General features: G+C 45.8%; 1 protein-coding gene across 4 annotated transcripts in view; it reads right to left on the reverse strand.

Annotated features, from left to right (window-relative positions):
* The window catches only part of mdfic (MyoD family inhibitor domain containing), a 128640-nt gene that overhangs the window by 93862 nt on the left and 16080 nt on the right, over positions 1-18698 (reverse strand). For all 4 annotated transcript variants that reach the window (XM_079494086.1, XM_079494087.1, XM_079494085.1 and 1 more), the window contains exon 4: positions 7522-7876. In XM_079494086.1, the coding sequence (XP_079350212.1) occupies positions 7522-7876 (355 nt within the window). The remainder of the gene's footprint in view (positions 1-7521; positions 7877-18698) is intronic.

Below are 18698 nucleotides of genomic sequence, written 5' to 3' on the forward strand. Positions count from 1 at the left end.
TTAATGTGGTTAAACGCTAACGTGACATGGATGCGTTCCAGGTCTCAATGGATTAAGTTGTAAAAAGCATTAACCCATTTAGGCCGGACGTCAAAAAAAATAATAATAAAAAACGTTCGCTCTGAAAGAATATATATTCAAAGATTTGTGCCGCATTTTTACGATTTTTCAAAAATAGCAGACCTACAAGCTTGTAGCGCGTCACTCGGTGGCGCGCTATGAGCTTGTAGATCTGCTATTTTTAAATAGCTAAAGCATAACAATGCTTATAGGGTTCCCGTCCAGAATGGGTAAAAAAATTATAACTTTGTGGAGAACACAAGGATGAATTGTATTAAAAGAAAGTGACTTTGGGGGTACTAGAAATCGCACAAAGTTATGAAAACATTAACAAGCAGTTAAAAAGTGAAAGAAATGGGGTGTGAAAACCATGCCAGAAAAGAGGAAAAAAATGATGACCATTAAGGGCGGAAGAAAGCAGCGACAGGTCATGGTACATAAAGTCTGCAGTTGTCTCTAACCCATTTTGGGCGGGAACCCCTTTTGGTGTTAGCATTATGTTATGCTTTAGCTATTGAAAAATAGCAGATCTACAAGCTCATAGCGCGCCACCGAGTGGCGCGCTACGAGCTTGTAGGTCTGCTATTTTTGAAAAATCGAAGAACGACTGACATAGAAACATAGCTATTTCAGAAAACTGTCAGGATGTAGAAGACATTTTTAGAATCTGATCTCAGGTCAGAATGGTCTAATCTTCTGTCTTTCTGCAGGGGGGGGGGGGGGGGGGTGATGGGGGGGGGGGTCTAACTCAAGGTGATTACAGCGAATGTCACTATTGTTTGAAATGCTCAAAATGACGGTGTGCGTCACTTGATTACATCGATGGGTTGGTTGTTGGGAAAGATCTTTGACCGAAACGTGTGCAGAGGAGTGTGTGCACACCAAGGGTGTTAATACAAATTCAAAAGTAAAACTAGGCGTCAATTATATAAAATAAAAAACTAGACATAAAATGCCTTTAGTTTTAGTCATTATCAATTTAGTCAAAAGAAGAAAAAACCTTAAATCTTGCGCCTGTCTTTTGCAAACGAAAAAAAACTGAAACAATAAAAACTAAACTGAAATGAGCAAACCCAAATCTGGAAACCAACTTCAACTAAACCAAAATTGACCGAAATCACAACATGGACACTATAGAAAACAACAATGCACACACAACACTTCATTTGATTCGGTAAAGAAAGCGCACATGCAAGCATGGATCGGCATATAGGGTCAAGGTAACTGGAAGGAACAAAGAGAGGTGGAAAGCAAAGGGGTGAGGGGCCATATCCATCCAGGTTGGATGGCTGGCAGAATCAGGGGAAATTCAAAGAAATGAATTCCACCCCCTGCTGCTTTGATTAGCGGACTGTTAAGCCATTCTGACCTGAGATCAGATTCTAAAAAATGTCTTCTACATCCTGACAGTTTTCTGAAAAAGCTATGTTTCTATGTCAGTCGTTCTTCGATTTTTTTCAAAAATAGCAGACCTACAAGCTCGTAGCGCGCCACTCGGTGGCGCGCTACGAGCTTGTAGGTCTGCTATTTTTCAATAGCTAAAGCATAACATAACACCAAAAGGGGTTCCCGCCCAAAATGGGTTAAGTAATTGTGCCATTATCATGCAACCTGGCCGGCTTGATCACCTAAAGGTGATTAGCAGGCGTCCTGGTAAATTGGCGCGCTAATGCCCGGCGACGCGCGCGTTGCTGATTAACATCTAACCTTCATTCTAGACCCTCTTATGTGTCTGCTAGGCCCGAGCACTCGTGTTGTCTTCACGCCCACAAAGAGGTCCTCGCTAAATTACCAATGGGGCTATTAACCATTCAAATCACCGGGGCATTTAATGGCTGAATTATTTGTGATTAGGCGCATGTTGCATTCAAAATGCATTCTCCAAACCATAAAAAAACCACAGGATAAATCCAGCTCTTTGTTCTAGTTCTGAAGCCGTTCTGTGTGCTGTGGACAACCTCCTATACTCACAGTACAGTCGCTGTTATCCATTGCCATGCAGGGTTTATGCATTTATATGTAGAGTTCCGTTCAAAAATGAGATTTTTTATTTGTATGTATAATAATTATATAAGTACTTGTTCACTATACTGTCCTTTAAAGGCTGCAATATAGAACTTGATTGAATGAATACATATTATTCTGGGGGTTCTTGACGTGAAATTGTTGAGTATCACTGATATAGAAACATAGGTTTTCAGAAAACTGTCGTGATTCAGAAGACATTTTGTAGAATCTGGTGTCAGGTCAAAATGGGTTACAGGGGCATTACACTCATTTTCAACATTTTACTATGTCATTAATGTACCTTAGAGCTGTTGTGTGGAAATAATAAAAAAGTTCCCCCATTCTGTGTTTCCTAGAACTAGAGGTCTGAAAAAAAACCATTAACATGGTGAAACACATCTTGATGATGTCTTCAAGATGTGTTTCACCATGTTAATGATTGTTTTCATAATTACAGTTCTAGGAAATACAAAATGGGGGGACTTTTTTATTATTTACACACAACAGCTCTAAGGTACATTAATGACATAGTAAAATGTTGAAAATGGGTAGTTTTCCCCTTTAAGTCTTTTAGACCATGTTGTCAGTTAGTTTACTGGTTGGCTAGTTGTGCTGCCTGACACTCATGAAAGAAATTAGACATAAGAGTTACGGATTGCAGCTTAAAAAAAAATGTAAAATGTAATCACTATCTGGTTTGATGCTGTACTATCTATCATCTCATAAGGTGTCAGTCACTTTGTTAAAAATGGTGAGAACTCATTTCAGAATGAAACTCTTCACATATTAAGCTGCATGCACAAACAAATAAATATGCGTGTGCGTACTTAACCCATTCTGGGCGGGAACACCCTTTGGTGTTAAATTATGTTATACTTTAGCTATTGAAAAATAGCAGATCTACAAGCTCATAGCGCGGCACCGAGCTTGTAGGTCTGCTATTTTTTAAAATTTGTGAAAATTTGTGGCGCAAATATTTGAATATATATTCTTTCAGAGCCAAAGTTTTTAACTCAAATCTTTGCTTCTGGCGAGGTCCCTGGAACTACATATTTTCAGATAGGGGTCGGCGGCCAAATTCATATATTTGTGGGGGTCCTTGACATGAAAATGTTTGAGAACGACTGACATAGAAAACTGTCATGATTTAGAAGGCATTTTGTAGAATCCTTTCTCAATTCAAAATGGGTTAATCAAACTAATCAATGTAATCAATCATGGGAAAGTCAAAAAAAGTGATTTGTTTGTTTGAGAAAATAGGAGCTTCTTGATTATTACCAACAACAAAAGTAACCAAAATAATCAAATGTTGCAGTCAATAGTTGCGGCCGTACATATGCAGTCCAAGTGAGACATATACAGAGTTACATTTTGTGTACATGACATGTATCATTGGTTTATGCGAGTACTGCCTCGGCCTTGTACAGCTCCATTTAATACAACTGATCAGGGTAGATTTAAATTCACAGGACGGGGGGGCACCCAAAAACCCTTCTCTCGCAGCAATCTACCTGTTTTGAGTTTTTGTTTTTTTCCCCCCCCGAAGCCAGCTAGAGCGCCGCTACTTTGGTGTGCTAAACAGACACGATGAGGAGTGGATGCATGCAGGGAAAAATAGCTTTACAAACAGGCAGCATTTGCATAACTTTCATCAGCCCAACTTGAGCTGTCAGAAGGGGCTGTTACTGATTGGGTTGAAGGGAAAGGCGAAAGGGAGGAGGGGGGGGGGGGGGGGGGGAGGAGAGAGAGAGAGAGGTGGGGGGGGGGGTGCAGAGAGAGGAGGACATGCTGAAGAAGACGGCTGGATGCTCATGTTTGATTAATCAAAGTACAGCGAGAGTTTTTTTTTTTTTTTTTTTTGCCTGTGCTTTGGGCTGCAGAAGTTGACCAGAAGTGTGCGGAAGCGTGTGGAACATGAAATGAGTCTGGCCCTATAATATATTGTATTAAGCCCTTTTTTTGAGGGGCATGCACAACTTTGTGTGTTTGTATGTTGTGAGCTTGTAGATCGGCTATTGCCCCCATATTTGTCATTTCTTCTTAAATGTTTGAGTAAGTAAGTCAGGGCTCACCCGGTAAGAGCGCACACCAGATAATGTATCCAATACTATATAAAACAATATAGCTCAAAATGCTTTTTTAACTGGCTGGAAAAACGACATGAAGACAACATAAAAGATCCGGGCCATGGCTGGGCCCCGGGTATGGGTGGAAAGAAAACGTCAAAGTAACGATCTTTGACGGGCCCACGGGGTATAGCCATGCCAGCAGTCATCAGAACACAACAGCAGACTGTGAATGCCGTATATAAACACAGTTCAGAGGCAGGGCCAGCTCTGCTATTCACTTGGATGTATAATTCAACAGTGGCGATTAGTCTGAATGTTGGGGAAGAGCCCTGCTGGTGGGAGGGCGAGCGGATCGTGTACTTGTCTTGTAACGCAAGAGAGCTGGGCATGCCATGCGCATGTCCGTGAAGCGCGACACGTGGGGAAAGGGGCCGGACAGATGGATGGACAGAAAGGCGGACGAGACGGACCAGCGGCGCCGCTTTCAACGTCACCTTGGACGAGCGGTGAGATTTGGCGCCGGGAATCGGTGGCGGGGCCAGAAAAATAAGCAGATTTAACCCATTCTGGGCGGGAACCCCTTTTGGTGTTAGCATTATGTTATGCTTTAGCTATTGAAAAATAGCAGATCTACAAGCTCATAGCGCGCCACCGAGTGGCGCGCTACGAGCTTGTAGGTCTGCTATTTTTTGAAAAATCGAAGAACGACTGACATAGAAACATAGCTTTTTCAGAAAACTGTCAGGATTAGAAGACATTTTTTAGAATCTGATCTCGGGTCAAAATGGGTTAAGCACAGCAGACCGTGTGCCTCGGAGGGAAACACTCTGGAGGTGTCTGGGAAGCTACACGACGTGGAGAAAAGTTGAGAGCCGGCGGCGTGCTTGACACAAAACAAGCAGGATGGGCCTCAGAGCGGCAAGCTGTGCAAAAGCATTCAAACTCAAAAAGGGAGAGCGAGACCACCGAGAGAGGAAGACGGACAGAGAGAGCAGGAGCGATGGATAGAGAAAGCCAGAGAGAGAGAGAGAGAGAGAGAGAGAGAGAGAGAGAGAGAGAGAGAGAGAGAGAGAGAGAGAGAGAGCGAGAGAGAGAGAAATACAGACAGACAACTTGAAAGAGTTTATTATGTTAATCTTAATCTGAATTGAATGGTTAAAGCCATTGGTGACCCCACGTGAGAGGGGGCACATGACTAGGTAGTGGAACTGTGAGTTTACAACAAGCCTGTCTACGAAGAATAATGACCGGGCACGCGCACAGACACACACGCAATATATATATATATATATATATATATATACACACACACACAACTATAATGCCTCTACAAAGCAACGAGCGTTCCCCTAATAGTCCCTGAATGAAGCTAAAGGAGCTCAGAGACCTTAATTGATTACACACATACAAAGATACACAGGCACACACACACACACAAACAGAATCATCAAAGAGCCAAGACCGCCGACCCCAAGCCGCTATAAACACAGGCAATACAAGGGGAAATGACTCGGTAGCAGGAGAGTGTTATCGCAGATTGGAACGTGTGCCAAGAAACGTGCGTAGAGGGTGGGAAGGGGGGGGGGTCGCTAGTAGCTGGCGCCTTTTATTTCCGTTGTTGAGTGGAAGGGTGGTGGTGGTGGGGGTGGGGGGGGGGGGGGGGGGGGGAGGGGGGGGAATGCTGTTTAGGAGGCTAATTTCACAGGCAAACAGATTATGTTAATCCGTGTAAACATTCAAACACAACAGCTTGGCTGTTTTCCGGGGGGAAATAAGTACTTGAGAGCGAACATATTGATTTGCGGAAAGGAAGGAAGGAAGGAAGGCCGCGCATCTGCAAAAAAAAAAACACAACAAAGCTATAATGAGGCAGACTTATTGGACTGCTGCTGTTGTTTTGTGTTTCTATTCTTCTGTGCAGTCTCTCTCTCTCCCCTCTCCGTGGCCAATTAAGACGTCGAAAACATGCCACCAGTGGAATATGTCTGGCGGACGCATCCCGACAATGAGCTTGTATCTGCTCGCCTTACCCGTCTTGTTAACTGGTGAGTCTATGCATAATTTCGAGCAAACCGTCCGACTGCCCCTCTGCTTTTTTCCCCTATTGTTTTATGGCGTTGTCTCAGTCTACCCAGAATAGGGCATTCACTTCTAGTCATTTTTACTAGTTGCCTGTTTAACTACCTATTATGTAAAAAATAAAATAAATATTTTGGAAATAAATATTTGTACATTGAAAAACTGTGTACATGGTGACTATAACTATAATCTACCTGATCTTGAGGCCTACAAAATCGGGGGAAAAATAAATAAAAAAAATAAACTTTTTTTTTCTTATCAACTAGTCAACTAGTACCAACAAGGTCGACTAGTGGATTTACTAGTCGACTAGTTGCTTAATGCCCTAACCCAGAATAGGATTTTCAATAATTGCATCTCAGTTTAGTGGGCTATAGTCTCATGCACAATGTACAGGGAGTGACACAAGTTCAGAAGAAGAAAAAAAAAACAGACACACAGACACACACATGAGCTTGGCACAGAAAGACAAAATACACTCGCACTACAGTCATGGGAGGTTGGGGGGGGGGGGGGGGGAATCCTGTTAATAAAGGCAGAGGGTGGGGGGGGTTTTCATCAAGGGCATGGAGAGGTGCGATGGGCCATGATGGGCCGTTTCAGAGCCACTCGTGACACTTAATGGGCCCCCCATGCTCCTAGGCCTTGTTAGAGGGTCACACCTTTCAGCCCGATGGTAATGGACCACCCAATGGCCTTCATTACCAGACTCACCTCGGCACTTGCACCTGACAAAGTCACGACTGCCCCTGCACGGTGACAGTTGTCGAGGAATATACTAAAACCTCAGGTGTAAAAAAAATAAATCGTCTTGCAACTCCCCATCATTAAAAAACGTGAGGAGATAAAAAAAAAAATGTGTCAATAGCTCACGAGGTCGGACGAGATCCTTTTCTGGAGTCTCGGGTCTAGAGGAGCACGCAGTAACGAGGACAAAATGGCTCACCTGGTTTTAAAAAAAAACGGGTAAATTTAAACTGCACTTTTCCGTGCAACGGAGTGATACTACACGGTATGAATGCGTGTCCAAAAGCAGGCGTGCAAGCGAGAGGAGCGAGAGAAGCCGGTGAGTGTTAGTTAGCGTCAGCCGTGCGCTTGGATGTCTAGGATATTGCAGGATGTGTGTGTGTGCGCTTGCATGTCTGGTTTCTACTTACTGTGGTTTGCGCGGCATTATTCCTATAGTGTTTTGCACTGTAGTGCAATACCCCTCCATATTCTACATTTCCTCTCACGCGCGCGTGTGTGTGTGTGTGTGTGTGTGTGTGTACTAAGTGCCGTGCGGCACGGCGGGTACTATACTCACCCTCCGGCAGGGGAGGCCTCTGGGACCCCGTGGAGCTTCCTTTGCTGCGTCGGCTGCTGTCGCTGTTGACCGACAGGCTGGACCTCAGCTTCTTCTGCATCTTCTGGGAGACGGGCATGGAGGCGGGCTGCCGCCGGGGCTGCTCCGTAGTGGGTCTGGCGCCCTGCGCCGCCGCCGCCGCCGCCGGGACATTGGAGCCGCAGGTGCAGGTACACGCGTGCGTCGTGCCTCCTCCCCCGGAGGCGACGGGCTGGAGGACGCCGTTGCTCAGTTGCGGGGAGGCCGCTGCCATCGGGGGTGGCGGTGCCGTTGCTGCTGTGCCGGTGGCCGTTCTGGGTGTTGGTTCGAGGTTGGGCTGGAAGGGAAAGGTAGGAAGAGGGTTACTGAAAACAGTCCGTTATTCTGTGCCATTTGTATATGCGTGTCTTTTTGAGTGTTTCTCAAAGTGTGGTCGAGGGACTATCAGGTTCATCTGCCTTTTGGCCTCCATTTCTCTCCCCCCCTCTCTCTCTCTCTCTCCCTCTCTCCCTCTCCCTCTCTCTCTCTCTCTCTCTCTCTCTCGCCCACTCTCTCTCTCAGTCTCTCTCGTTTTCATCTCTTTCAGTCTGTCTCGTGACCTTGACTTAAACACCGTACTGAAGCCCAGGAGAGGTGCCTTAATTTTATTTAAGCATTAAGAGTTACTCCCACAATAATATACTGCGTGTTCCAACCATTGGCAAGTTCAAACCCAAATACAGCAGGAGGCAAAGCAAACGGTTGTCAACCACAAGATCATGTAAAATTTAAACAGTACATTAAATTAGTTTTTTTTCTTTTCTTTTTTTTCCTTATACCAGACTATACCGTATATACCAGTAACCCTGCATGAGGACATTTTTACAATATTAAACATTCAGTATAATGTTTTAATATAATAAAAAAACTTGACTTCAACTTGCTGGAGGCTAGGAGAACTTTGCTGTGCACCGCGCCGTGCTCTCCGTATTCTTTTGCGTTTCACTGCAGACGTTTGATTTAAAAATGGTGTGCGATAAAGCACCTACAAATTCACAACTGTTTTTTTTTTTAGGGGGGATGGTATAAGATCATATAAAACCAATCACACTGCATATGTTTCCGACCGGCAGAGTGTAAGGAAGCTTGCATGTGACAGGCACAACCGCTGTAGGTGAGAGGCATCTTGAATCTTGAATGATGCGCGCAAAGAGTGAGAAGTGAACTGACAAAGAGATAAAGGCTGAAAAAAGAGAATGAAGCAAAGAATGAGAGAGAACCAGTCTATGATGGTGTGCATAATACAAAATAGATCCTACCTATAAAGCTACATTAATGATTTTGCTTTCCTCCCAAAGCAGCTAGATGGCCTCAAATAGTCCTTCTGAGCATGTGTGTGCTTGCGCGTGCGTGCGTGCGTGCGTGCGTGTGCGTGCGTGTGACTGCCATGGGAAGCCAGGAGACAGCGACCCGAGTGTGTGATAAGAGAGGAGAGGAAGCGAGGGAACGCGAGTGAGCGAGCGACGGAGGTGGCATTTTCTGGAGAGGAACACCTGCACATTCAGCTCTACTGGGACTTAATCCCACATTACCTTCCTTCCACATCACAGCCACCGTGTGTGTGTGTGTGTGTGTGTGCGTCTGCGTGTGTGTGTGTGCGTGTGCGTGTGTATGTGTGTGTGTGCGTGTGTGCATGTGTGTGTGTTCCGCATGTGGGGTTGACTTATTGAGCTTTTCCTGAATTATTCATCCCCCTTTTTAAGTCGCTCTCACTTATTCATTTTGTCTATTCTGTGTATTCTTTGTATGTGCCTCTTCTTCAGCCAAACGCTGCTTCCCCCCCCCACCCCCTTTCTCTTTTCTCTTTTTGCCTGACACAGTCGGACTGAAAAGGCCAGGAACAAAAAAACCCGAGGAGTAGTAGATGAGAAACAACAACCTTTGATTGACAAAAGCACTTCAGCAGAAACTCTTTCCGAAGAAGTGCAGGCAAACGTGAAGCGCAGCGAGGCAGACTGCGATGCCATAAACCCACCCCTTCATCTGGGGGGTTTTCCCCCTCCCAGCCCACCAACAAGTGCAATTACAGTTACGACGAGACAATGAGAAAGACAGAGAAAGAGAGAGAGAGAAAACGAGAAAGAATCAAGAGAGTGTGGGAACCGGGCGCCTTGTGGGCTTTTTCTAATTTAATTTTTAACAAACACATCACCCCGGGAGAAGGAAAGAGAGGATGGTGGATGTAAAACAATGCAATTAAGAAAAAACAAGACAGCCTCCACACACTGCCTCCATAAACAAACATAGGCTTTGGGGATCGGGATTCAGTGAGATTTGAATTAACCCGTTTAGACCTATAAGGCGGATTCTGAAAAAAAATGTCTTCTGAATCCTGACAGTTTTCTGAAATATCTGTTTCTATATCTTCAGTGGTGCTCAATATTTCATGTCAAGGACCCCAAAAATGATATGTAATTGGCCACCGACCCACCCCCCCCCATCTGAAAATATGTCATTCCAGGAGGAACCCCTCAGATGCAAAGATTAGAGTTAAAAACGTCCGCTCTGAAAGAATATATATTCAAAGATTTGCACCACATTTTCACGTTTTTTCAAAAATAGCAGATCTACAAGCTCGTAGCGCGGCACTCGGTGCCACGCTATGAGCTTGTAGATCTGCTATTTTTCCAATAGCTAAAGTATAACACAATGCTTAAAAACACCAAAAGGGGTCCCCGTTCTGAATGGGTTAAGACGATCGGGGGGGGGGTGCACAAGACGGAATTCATTATGCGGAGATTCAAGTCCAGGTTGATGGACCCGTCTCCGCAAGACGCAGCCTCATGGGCAGCCTGCCCGTGACATGATGGGGAGGAGGCGGTGTCGTAGGGGAGGCCATGGGCAGCCTGCCCGTGACATGATGGGGGAGGAGGTGGTGTCGTAGGGGGGGGCCATGGGCAGCCTGCCCGTGACATGATGGGGGAGGAGGTGGTGTCGTAGGGGAGGCCATGGGCAGCCTGCCCGTGACATGGATGGGGGAGGAGGTGGTGTCGTAGGGGAGGCCATGGACAGCCTGCCCGTGACATGGATGGGGGAGGAGGTGGTGTCGTAGGGGAGGCCATGGGCAGCCTGCCCGTGACATGGGTGGGGGAGGAGGTGGTGTCGAGTAGGAGAGGCCATGGGCGGCCTGCCCGTGGCATGGGTGGGGGAGGAGGTGGTGTCGAGTAGGGGAGGCCATGGGCAGCCTGCCCGTGACATGGGTGGGGGAGGAGGTGGTGTCGAGTAGGGGAGGCCATGGGCAGCCTGCCCGTGACATGATGGGAGAGGAGGTGGTGTCGTAGGGGAGGCCATGGGCAGCCTGCCCGTGACATGGGTGTGGGAGGAGGTGGTGTCGTAGGGGAGGCCATGGGCAGCCTGCCCGTGACATGGGTGTGGGAGGAGGTGGTGTCGAGTAGGGGAGGCCATGGGCAGCCTGCCCGTGACATGGGTGAGGGAGGAGGTGGTGTCGAGTAGGGGAGGCCATGGGCAGCCTGCCCGTGGCATGATGGGGGAGGAGGTGGTGTCGTAGGGGAGGCCATGGGCAGCCTGCCCGTGGCATGGGTGGGGGAGGAGGTGGTGTCGTAGGGGAGGCCATGGGCAGCCTGCCCGTGACATGGGTGGGGGAGGAGGTGGTGTCGAGTAGGGGAGGCCCACTTTTAAGCATCGACAACAAGGAGGCTCCAGTAAATAAACAAATAAACCTCTTGCTATCGTTTTTTGCCGTTGTTTCACTTTCGCTTAAACCCCCCTTCTTCTTCTTCTTCAGTGATAACATAATAACATAATAAAACAGTGCTTTTTTTTTAAAAGGTAAAAGCTTATTTTGAGGTAATATATATATATAAAGAAAACATGTGCAGGCTTGCATGGCGGTCAATGACCCATAGTTACTTATGTAACAACACAGTCTCGTTTCTCATTTAGAGGGTAAGAGAGCCAATCGTACATCCTTGCACGCATGCACGCACACACAAGCAAGAGTAGACGCTGCTGAAGTGTAATTACCGTTCATTTTGAGAAAGTATAGCTTTCAATTTAGCCAACGTATAAATACAGTAGTTATTAGGTAAAGTGCATGCATTGGCAGCTCAGGTTTCGCGCGAGCACACACACGCACGCACACACGCGCGCACACACACAAATCTGTCTGATGTCTGATTAAGGCTTACACCTGTAGTTGCATGCAGGGGCCAATAGCCAATCAACAGGCTAGTGGTGCGCTGTGAGCTTGTAGATGGGGTATTTTCAAACTATACTAAGCGTAAATTAGGTGCTTCCGGGGAGAAGATTCCTGGACACAGCCCATCGGACACGGAGCTCGAGATTTTAACTCACTGACTGAGATGAATGGACAATGGGTGAGTCACATTCAGAACCAATTGATCACGATAATGACGACAGTGTCAGAGATGGCAATGACGGACTCCGACAGTCACCGTGAGACAAATGGAGACAGGAATGGAACAAAGCTAAGAGTACAGCGACGGTGGGATCTGGGACCGTGTCGGCATACAAGAAAGGTTCCCGACTCAAAAGGCCTTTACCCTTTTCTTTTTTTTTCTTTTCTTTTTTTTGCTGAGACAGAAAGAAGAAGAAAAAAACTTTAGGGGAGGTACAGTATGCTGCATCTTGCCAACTGTTAGCCTTTCGAGCATTCTATTTGACAAAGCATAAGGTACAGTGCCGTAGCATGCTGTACAAATGAGCTTTCTTTTGCTTTTAGACAGACAGTGGCCTGTGGTTAGAGTGTCCGCCCTGAAACTGGGAGGTCGGGGTTCGATCCCCGGCCGGGTTATACCAAAGACTGTAAAAATGGGACCCAATGCCAATCCCTGCTTGACACTCAGCATCAAAGGGTTGGATTGGGGGGTCAAATCTACTAATCAAATGATTCCCGAGCGCGGCACGGCTGCAGCTCACCGCTCCTTGGCTGCGGCTCAACCGCTCCAAGAGATGGGTCAAATGCGGAGAACAAATTTCACTGCGGTAACGTGTGTGACAAATCGTATGACTTTTTAATACCTGCAGTGAAGTGAACCCAAAGCCTGCAGATCGTTTTCTTGAAAGTGGCAGGACATAAAACTCACTTGGGCAGTTGAAACATTTGACACGTTGAAATTAAAAGTCCATACACCTGCAGGCTTTTATGCCTGTATCAATTTCCACCAAGTTTGCTCAATTTGAAACAATATTGAGTGACATTAGCCAAAAGGTAGGTGATCTACAAGCTCCCATGCTCCGTTGTGACACCGTGAGCTTGCACATCATATGTGACCAGATTTGACTGAGAGACTGCCATCGCGCAAATTCCAGCTTTTCACCAGAGGAGAAAAACATATTTTATTTTTTTTCCAACAATGAGTTTATAGCACAGGCAGACTCTTCACATACTAGAGCATGTCTGAAATAAGTGTCAAAGCTGAAATCGACATGTGAATATGAAATAAATGCTTAAACATGTAGCTAGGTGTAATGTTAGAGACCACAGAAGTGAACCTTTCAAGCCTGTTTTCTCAACTCGCTGTTTTCTGCAAGACATTACTCTATAAGCCATATCTCCAAAACTGGTGGGTCAAACTGAACAAACAATATGTCAATTTGAAGCTATGATTCCCTGCTTTCATAAGACATGAAAAAAATCCAATGGCAGTCCCTCAGTCAAATGTAGTCACATATTATGACATGCTCAGAATATAGACACTATAGGGTTCACTTAACTCCTTCACATGAGCAGGGAGGTAAAATAAAATAAAAATAAGCTAAAACCAGAACCTCTGGGTTTATCCAGCCTGATTAATGTTTAATATGGACACTTGACTATACTACTGTACTACACTACAGCGACCACATCGCTGTAGTTACAGTAGACATATTTGCAGCGTTTCGGCCCTCGCACTGGGTAACGTGCAGGCCGTGCGTCCAAGTCTGATACAGACCACCAACTTTGAACAAATCATTAGCAAGTTAAAATTGAGCAGTTGTGTGCGGTTTTCCGCAAAAGCTTGTAGTGCTGGGCAGGTGTCCTGAGATAACTGTCTCTACACACGGGCCTGACAGGTTGCATTAAAACACCATGTTTTCAAGGAAGGGAAACGCACACACGCACACACAGACACACACACACACTTCAAATTGGACTAGTAACCGTCCTATTTCGAGCGCATCAACAACAGTTGAGGGTGTACATTTGTAGTTGAATAATACATGGTATTTCCCCTACACACACTGTCACACACATCACAGGGGGAAACCAGGGGGTGAGTGCCTCTTCCACTGTCTAAGCTGCATCCCAATTTGGTCGCCGCTACTGGTGGCTGACAGGCTCAAATATCTGGGGAGCATTTTTAAAAGGCCAGTGTTTGATGGATTCGCGGAGAACACACAAATATAATTGCCATTTGTCACCGAGTCTTCGGCGGCTGCGCCACGCGGGGGTGGGGGGGGGGGGGCTGGGGTGGTGGAGTGGGGGGGGGGGGGGGGGCACGCAGCTCTCCGTCGCCGAGAGAGCGCGCGGGGGATCGCTCTGTATGTAAAACTGAGCATAAACACCTCCGTTTTTGTCGTGGAAAAATAGGTCCTACAGGAGGGAGTGAGAAATTGCACCCCAAAGACACGTGCATGGGGAAGGGGTGTGTGTGTGTGTGTGTGTGTGTAAGTATATATATATATATATACCTACATGAACATATGCACACAAACAGGACACAGGTGCGCGCGCACACACACACACACACACACGCACGCACACACACACACACACACACACACACACACACACACACACACACACACACACACACACACACACACACACACACACACACACACACACACACACACACACACACACACACACACACACACACACACACACACACACACACACACACACACACCTACCAGGGAGGAATATGTATGTATGCACGTCAGCTGAAACAGAGCTGTATAAACAAGAATTCTAAAATAGTCTGGAACCTGAAAGTATAACACCGGGGTCAAACAGGGCAGCGACGCAACGTTTCTCATTTGCACATTTCGCCGTTGCTCGGAGTCACAGGTAAACTAAAGGCAGTCCAACGGATTGAACAAACCACAAGCTCTGTGTGTTTGTATGGACCAGCCCCCTTTTTAATATTAACCCATTTAGGCCCGACGTCGAAATTTAAAAAAATCTTTTTAAAATGTATTTTTTTTTCTGAAAAACCTCATGTGTCTGTTATCAGTGGTTCTCAATATTTCATGTCAAGGACCACAAAAATGATATGTAATATGCCGCCGACCCCCCCCCCCCATCTGAAAATATGTTGTTCCAGGGGACCTCTCCAGAAGCAAAGATTTGAGTTAAAAACTGAAACTCTGAAAGAATATATATTCAAAGAATCGAGGCACATTTTCACGATTTAAAAAAAAATAGCAGACCTACAAGTTCATAGCGCGGCACTCGGTGCCGCGCTATGAGCTTGTAGATCTGCTATTTTCCAATAGCTAAAGTATACAACATAATGCTTACAACACCAAAAGGGGTTCCCGCCCCAAAATGGGTTAATGCCCCAGAGAAGAGTCAAGATGCCGAGAAAGAGAGAAAGACCTGGAGAGAAAAGAGTACAGAGAACGACAGAAACGACAAATAAAAGTGTTTGCCTAGGCCTATTAGAATGCCCATCATGAGGTGCGTACAGTAATTCAAATGTCACATCATGTCAGCCGACTAAACAGCCACATCCAAATCTTGTTCTCGTCTCGTAATAGCCATTATTACACAATGCTCCGAGTGTGTGGGTAATAAGAACACACTGAATGTTCTAAGTCACAAGCAAAAAAAAAACAAAAAACAAAAACTGGGAAAGCGTGAAATTCAAATTCCACGGCAACACGGCTACGGGTCGCCGTTTTGTTTATTTTTTTTGTGCCTTGTATTAAGGGAGAAAAAAAAAAGACAATGAAAAAAGAAAAACATGTATATTTTCTGCTCGGCTGCCCGTGTACCTGCCTGATTGAAATGCTAATTTGTAAATGTGCAGTGACCTAGCCCGGCATAACCGTCATCCTCCACACCCGCCCCCCCCCCCGCTCCCTGCCACCACCACCACCACCTACTACCACCCCGCCACCCCCCACCACCACCCTCCCAAACAGCCCCGGGTATCGTCTATCCTCCCCAACAAACAGCGGCGGTTGGAGACGGCCCCTGCCTTTCAATCCAAAGGGATCTATTTTCTCATTAGAAATTATACATCTTCCCCTGTCCATATTTATAGACGCAAAACCAGGGGAATTATACTGCACAGAGAGAGAGAGAGAGAGAGAGAGGGAGAGAGAGAGAGAGAGATGGAGGGAGAGGGGGTAAAAAAAAAAATAGCACAATGAATGTTATTACAAAGGGCTCTGATTGAAATTTTCCTTGGGCATATCAAAGCCTCGTTTACCGTTTGACCTTCCCAACTCTGCCACAAGGACTTCCTTTATTGTGCGCAAGGACGAGGCGCGCGGAGAGGGAGCGGGGCTGACGCTCACGCCGGGCCCGCCGATCAACTGTCTGCGGTGCAACGCCGCCGAGGCCAGACACTTCCTTAAACTGTGGCTGACATCGCACAATGTGCTCCCCCCCCCCCGCCCTTCCCTTTATGAAATTGTCTGAACAGAGGATTATTAGCGACGCGCTCTGATGTCTTTGTTCTTTGCAATCTCTGGTCCCGTCCCAACATTATGCATTCAAAGTGTTAAAGGAGAACTTCGCCCATTTTCAACCTTATCTTCGTACAATTAGTCACTCACTAATGCCAATTATAAGATGGCACAATGTCCGCCTCGTCCGTCTACTCTACGCTGCGTCTCAGAGGTGGGCTGTGGACAGTTCGGAAACCTGCCTATGAGATGACATCATCAACGCGGGGGTTGCAAGCTAACTCAAAACTAAAGCCTTTATCTTAATGGAAAAGCAAGAGTCTTGTTTGAAACTACCAAACCAGCCTATACCAATGTAATCTCTAAGCCTATCTGTAAACTGTTCACAGCCCTCCTCTGAGACACAGAGTAGTCAGAAATCTTATGCCATCTTATGAGCATTAATGAGGACAAATTATATGAAGATAAGGTTGAAAAGTGCCGCTTTAATGACTTTTCTACTTTTTCTTTTTTAATTTGTGAAGGTTTGGGCCACTGTGTGTGGGTTGTTCATGATCATATAGGAGTTCCTCCCTTCATAAGCTTGTTTGTAGACTGGTTGTCAAGGTGGTTTTCTAGTTGTACCCAAATGCAAGGAAGACAAAACGTCCCGACATGGAAGACTGTAAGGGCAGTATTATGCGTGTCTTAAGTACCAGGTCTTATTACTTAACTTAAGACCTGGAGGCGTGGTCAATGCTGTTTGGCCACTCAGAATAGCCAAATGGCATTGATCACGCCTCCAGGTCTTAAGTTAAGTAATAAGACCTGGTACTTAAGACACGCATAATACTGCCCTAAGTCTCTAGACACAAAGAAAAGGCACAAAAATGCAGATACTGTCACTGGCTCTATTAGGCTCCCTGCTATTTTCACTTTATTGTTTGGTCTTGGGGAGGGTGTATAGGCATGAGAGGTTTCACTGGGAGGGCATGGAGCGTGTGGAGGAACACACTATCCCTCCCTATTCTGCTCCCTTCTGAAGAGGCACCGACCGGCTGGAGGGAAGAACACATCTTTGTTTACAAAACCCATCCACTGCCTCCAGACTGCACGCGTTCAAATGCAAGCCAGCTCGTCTTTTGTACGTGCCCCAATGAGCGGATCCCTCTCTGCCCTGACACTGGCTTTATCCGTCTCAATTCAATGCGCAAGATTTATACAGGGTGGACAACTACCTGATGAATGTTAGCAGAATGTCGCCTGTTCCAACAGCAGTGAGGGGCCGGGAGGGGGATTGACTCTGCCATATGTAGCGTATAGCTATACTGTCCATGTCAAAAACACACACACACACACACACACACACACACACACACACACACACACACACACACACACACACACACACACACACACACACACACACACACACACACACACACACACACACACACACACACACACACACACACACACACACACACACACACACACACACACACACACTTATCCAAGGCAGACAATGACGGTGGCGATGATGATGGGGCTGTTGAGGACAAGCCAAATTACCTGCTCGGATATCAGGACCCTATCAGCATTACTGACACACCATCTCGCTGTGTGTGTGTGTGTGTGTGTGTGTGAGAGACACCCTATCAGCAGCAGTGACACGCTCTGTGACAGAGCTCTTAACTCCATTAGCCGTCCACGTCTTTGCCCATCGCAGATCATCTCGCACAGCATCTCATTTCAGCGGGACATAATATTGCGTCTCCTGCTACACATCTCATTTCCTCCGCCGTCCCTTCGCCAACCGAGCATGCCATCGGAAAGATCAAACAACACAATCGTGTTTTTTTTTACCAAATACCTTGATATTGGAAAATGGAAACGACAAAAATCATATTGTCAATTGTAATGTACAATATACAAGTATATACAGTGTACAGGGTCTCTCTGACTTAACCCATTTTGGGGCGGGAACCCCTTTTGGTGTTTTAAACATTGTTATAATTTAGCTATTGAAAAATAGCAGATCTACAAGCTCATAGCGCGCCACCGAGTGGCGCGCTACGAGCTTGTAGGTCTGCTATTTTTGAAAAATCGTGAAAATATTTATTTCAGAAAACTGGAGGATTTAGAAGATTTTTTTTTACATTTTGAGGTCAGGCCTAAATGTGTTAAAGAGTATCACTTTGGAGATGTTTTGTATTATGTTGTTATACTTGGTACTTTATGGGGTATCATGGATGTATTATTGGCTGTTCTGGAATTGACATGTACGATGTAGCTTTGAAGTTATTCATTTTACTTCTGCCTCTTGGCCGGTTCCCATTTGAAAAAGAGACCGTCTCAAATGTGTTTTACTGGTTAAATAAAAGGTTAAAAAAAACAAGTACCAAGTATTAACTCTTGGGGGTTTGATTGTACTAGATTGTACTAGGATACGTGATCGGTGACCACGTGACAGTGTGTGGAATGTGATGAATACAGAACACATTTCTGAGCATTAATTTAACTCATTCTGAGGCATT

This window comes from Electrona antarctica, assembly GCF_951216825.1.
Source record: "Electrona antarctica genome assembly, chromosome: 23".
Lineage (NCBI taxonomy): Eukaryota > Metazoa > Chordata > Actinopteri > Myctophiformes > Myctophidae > Electrona > Electrona antarctica.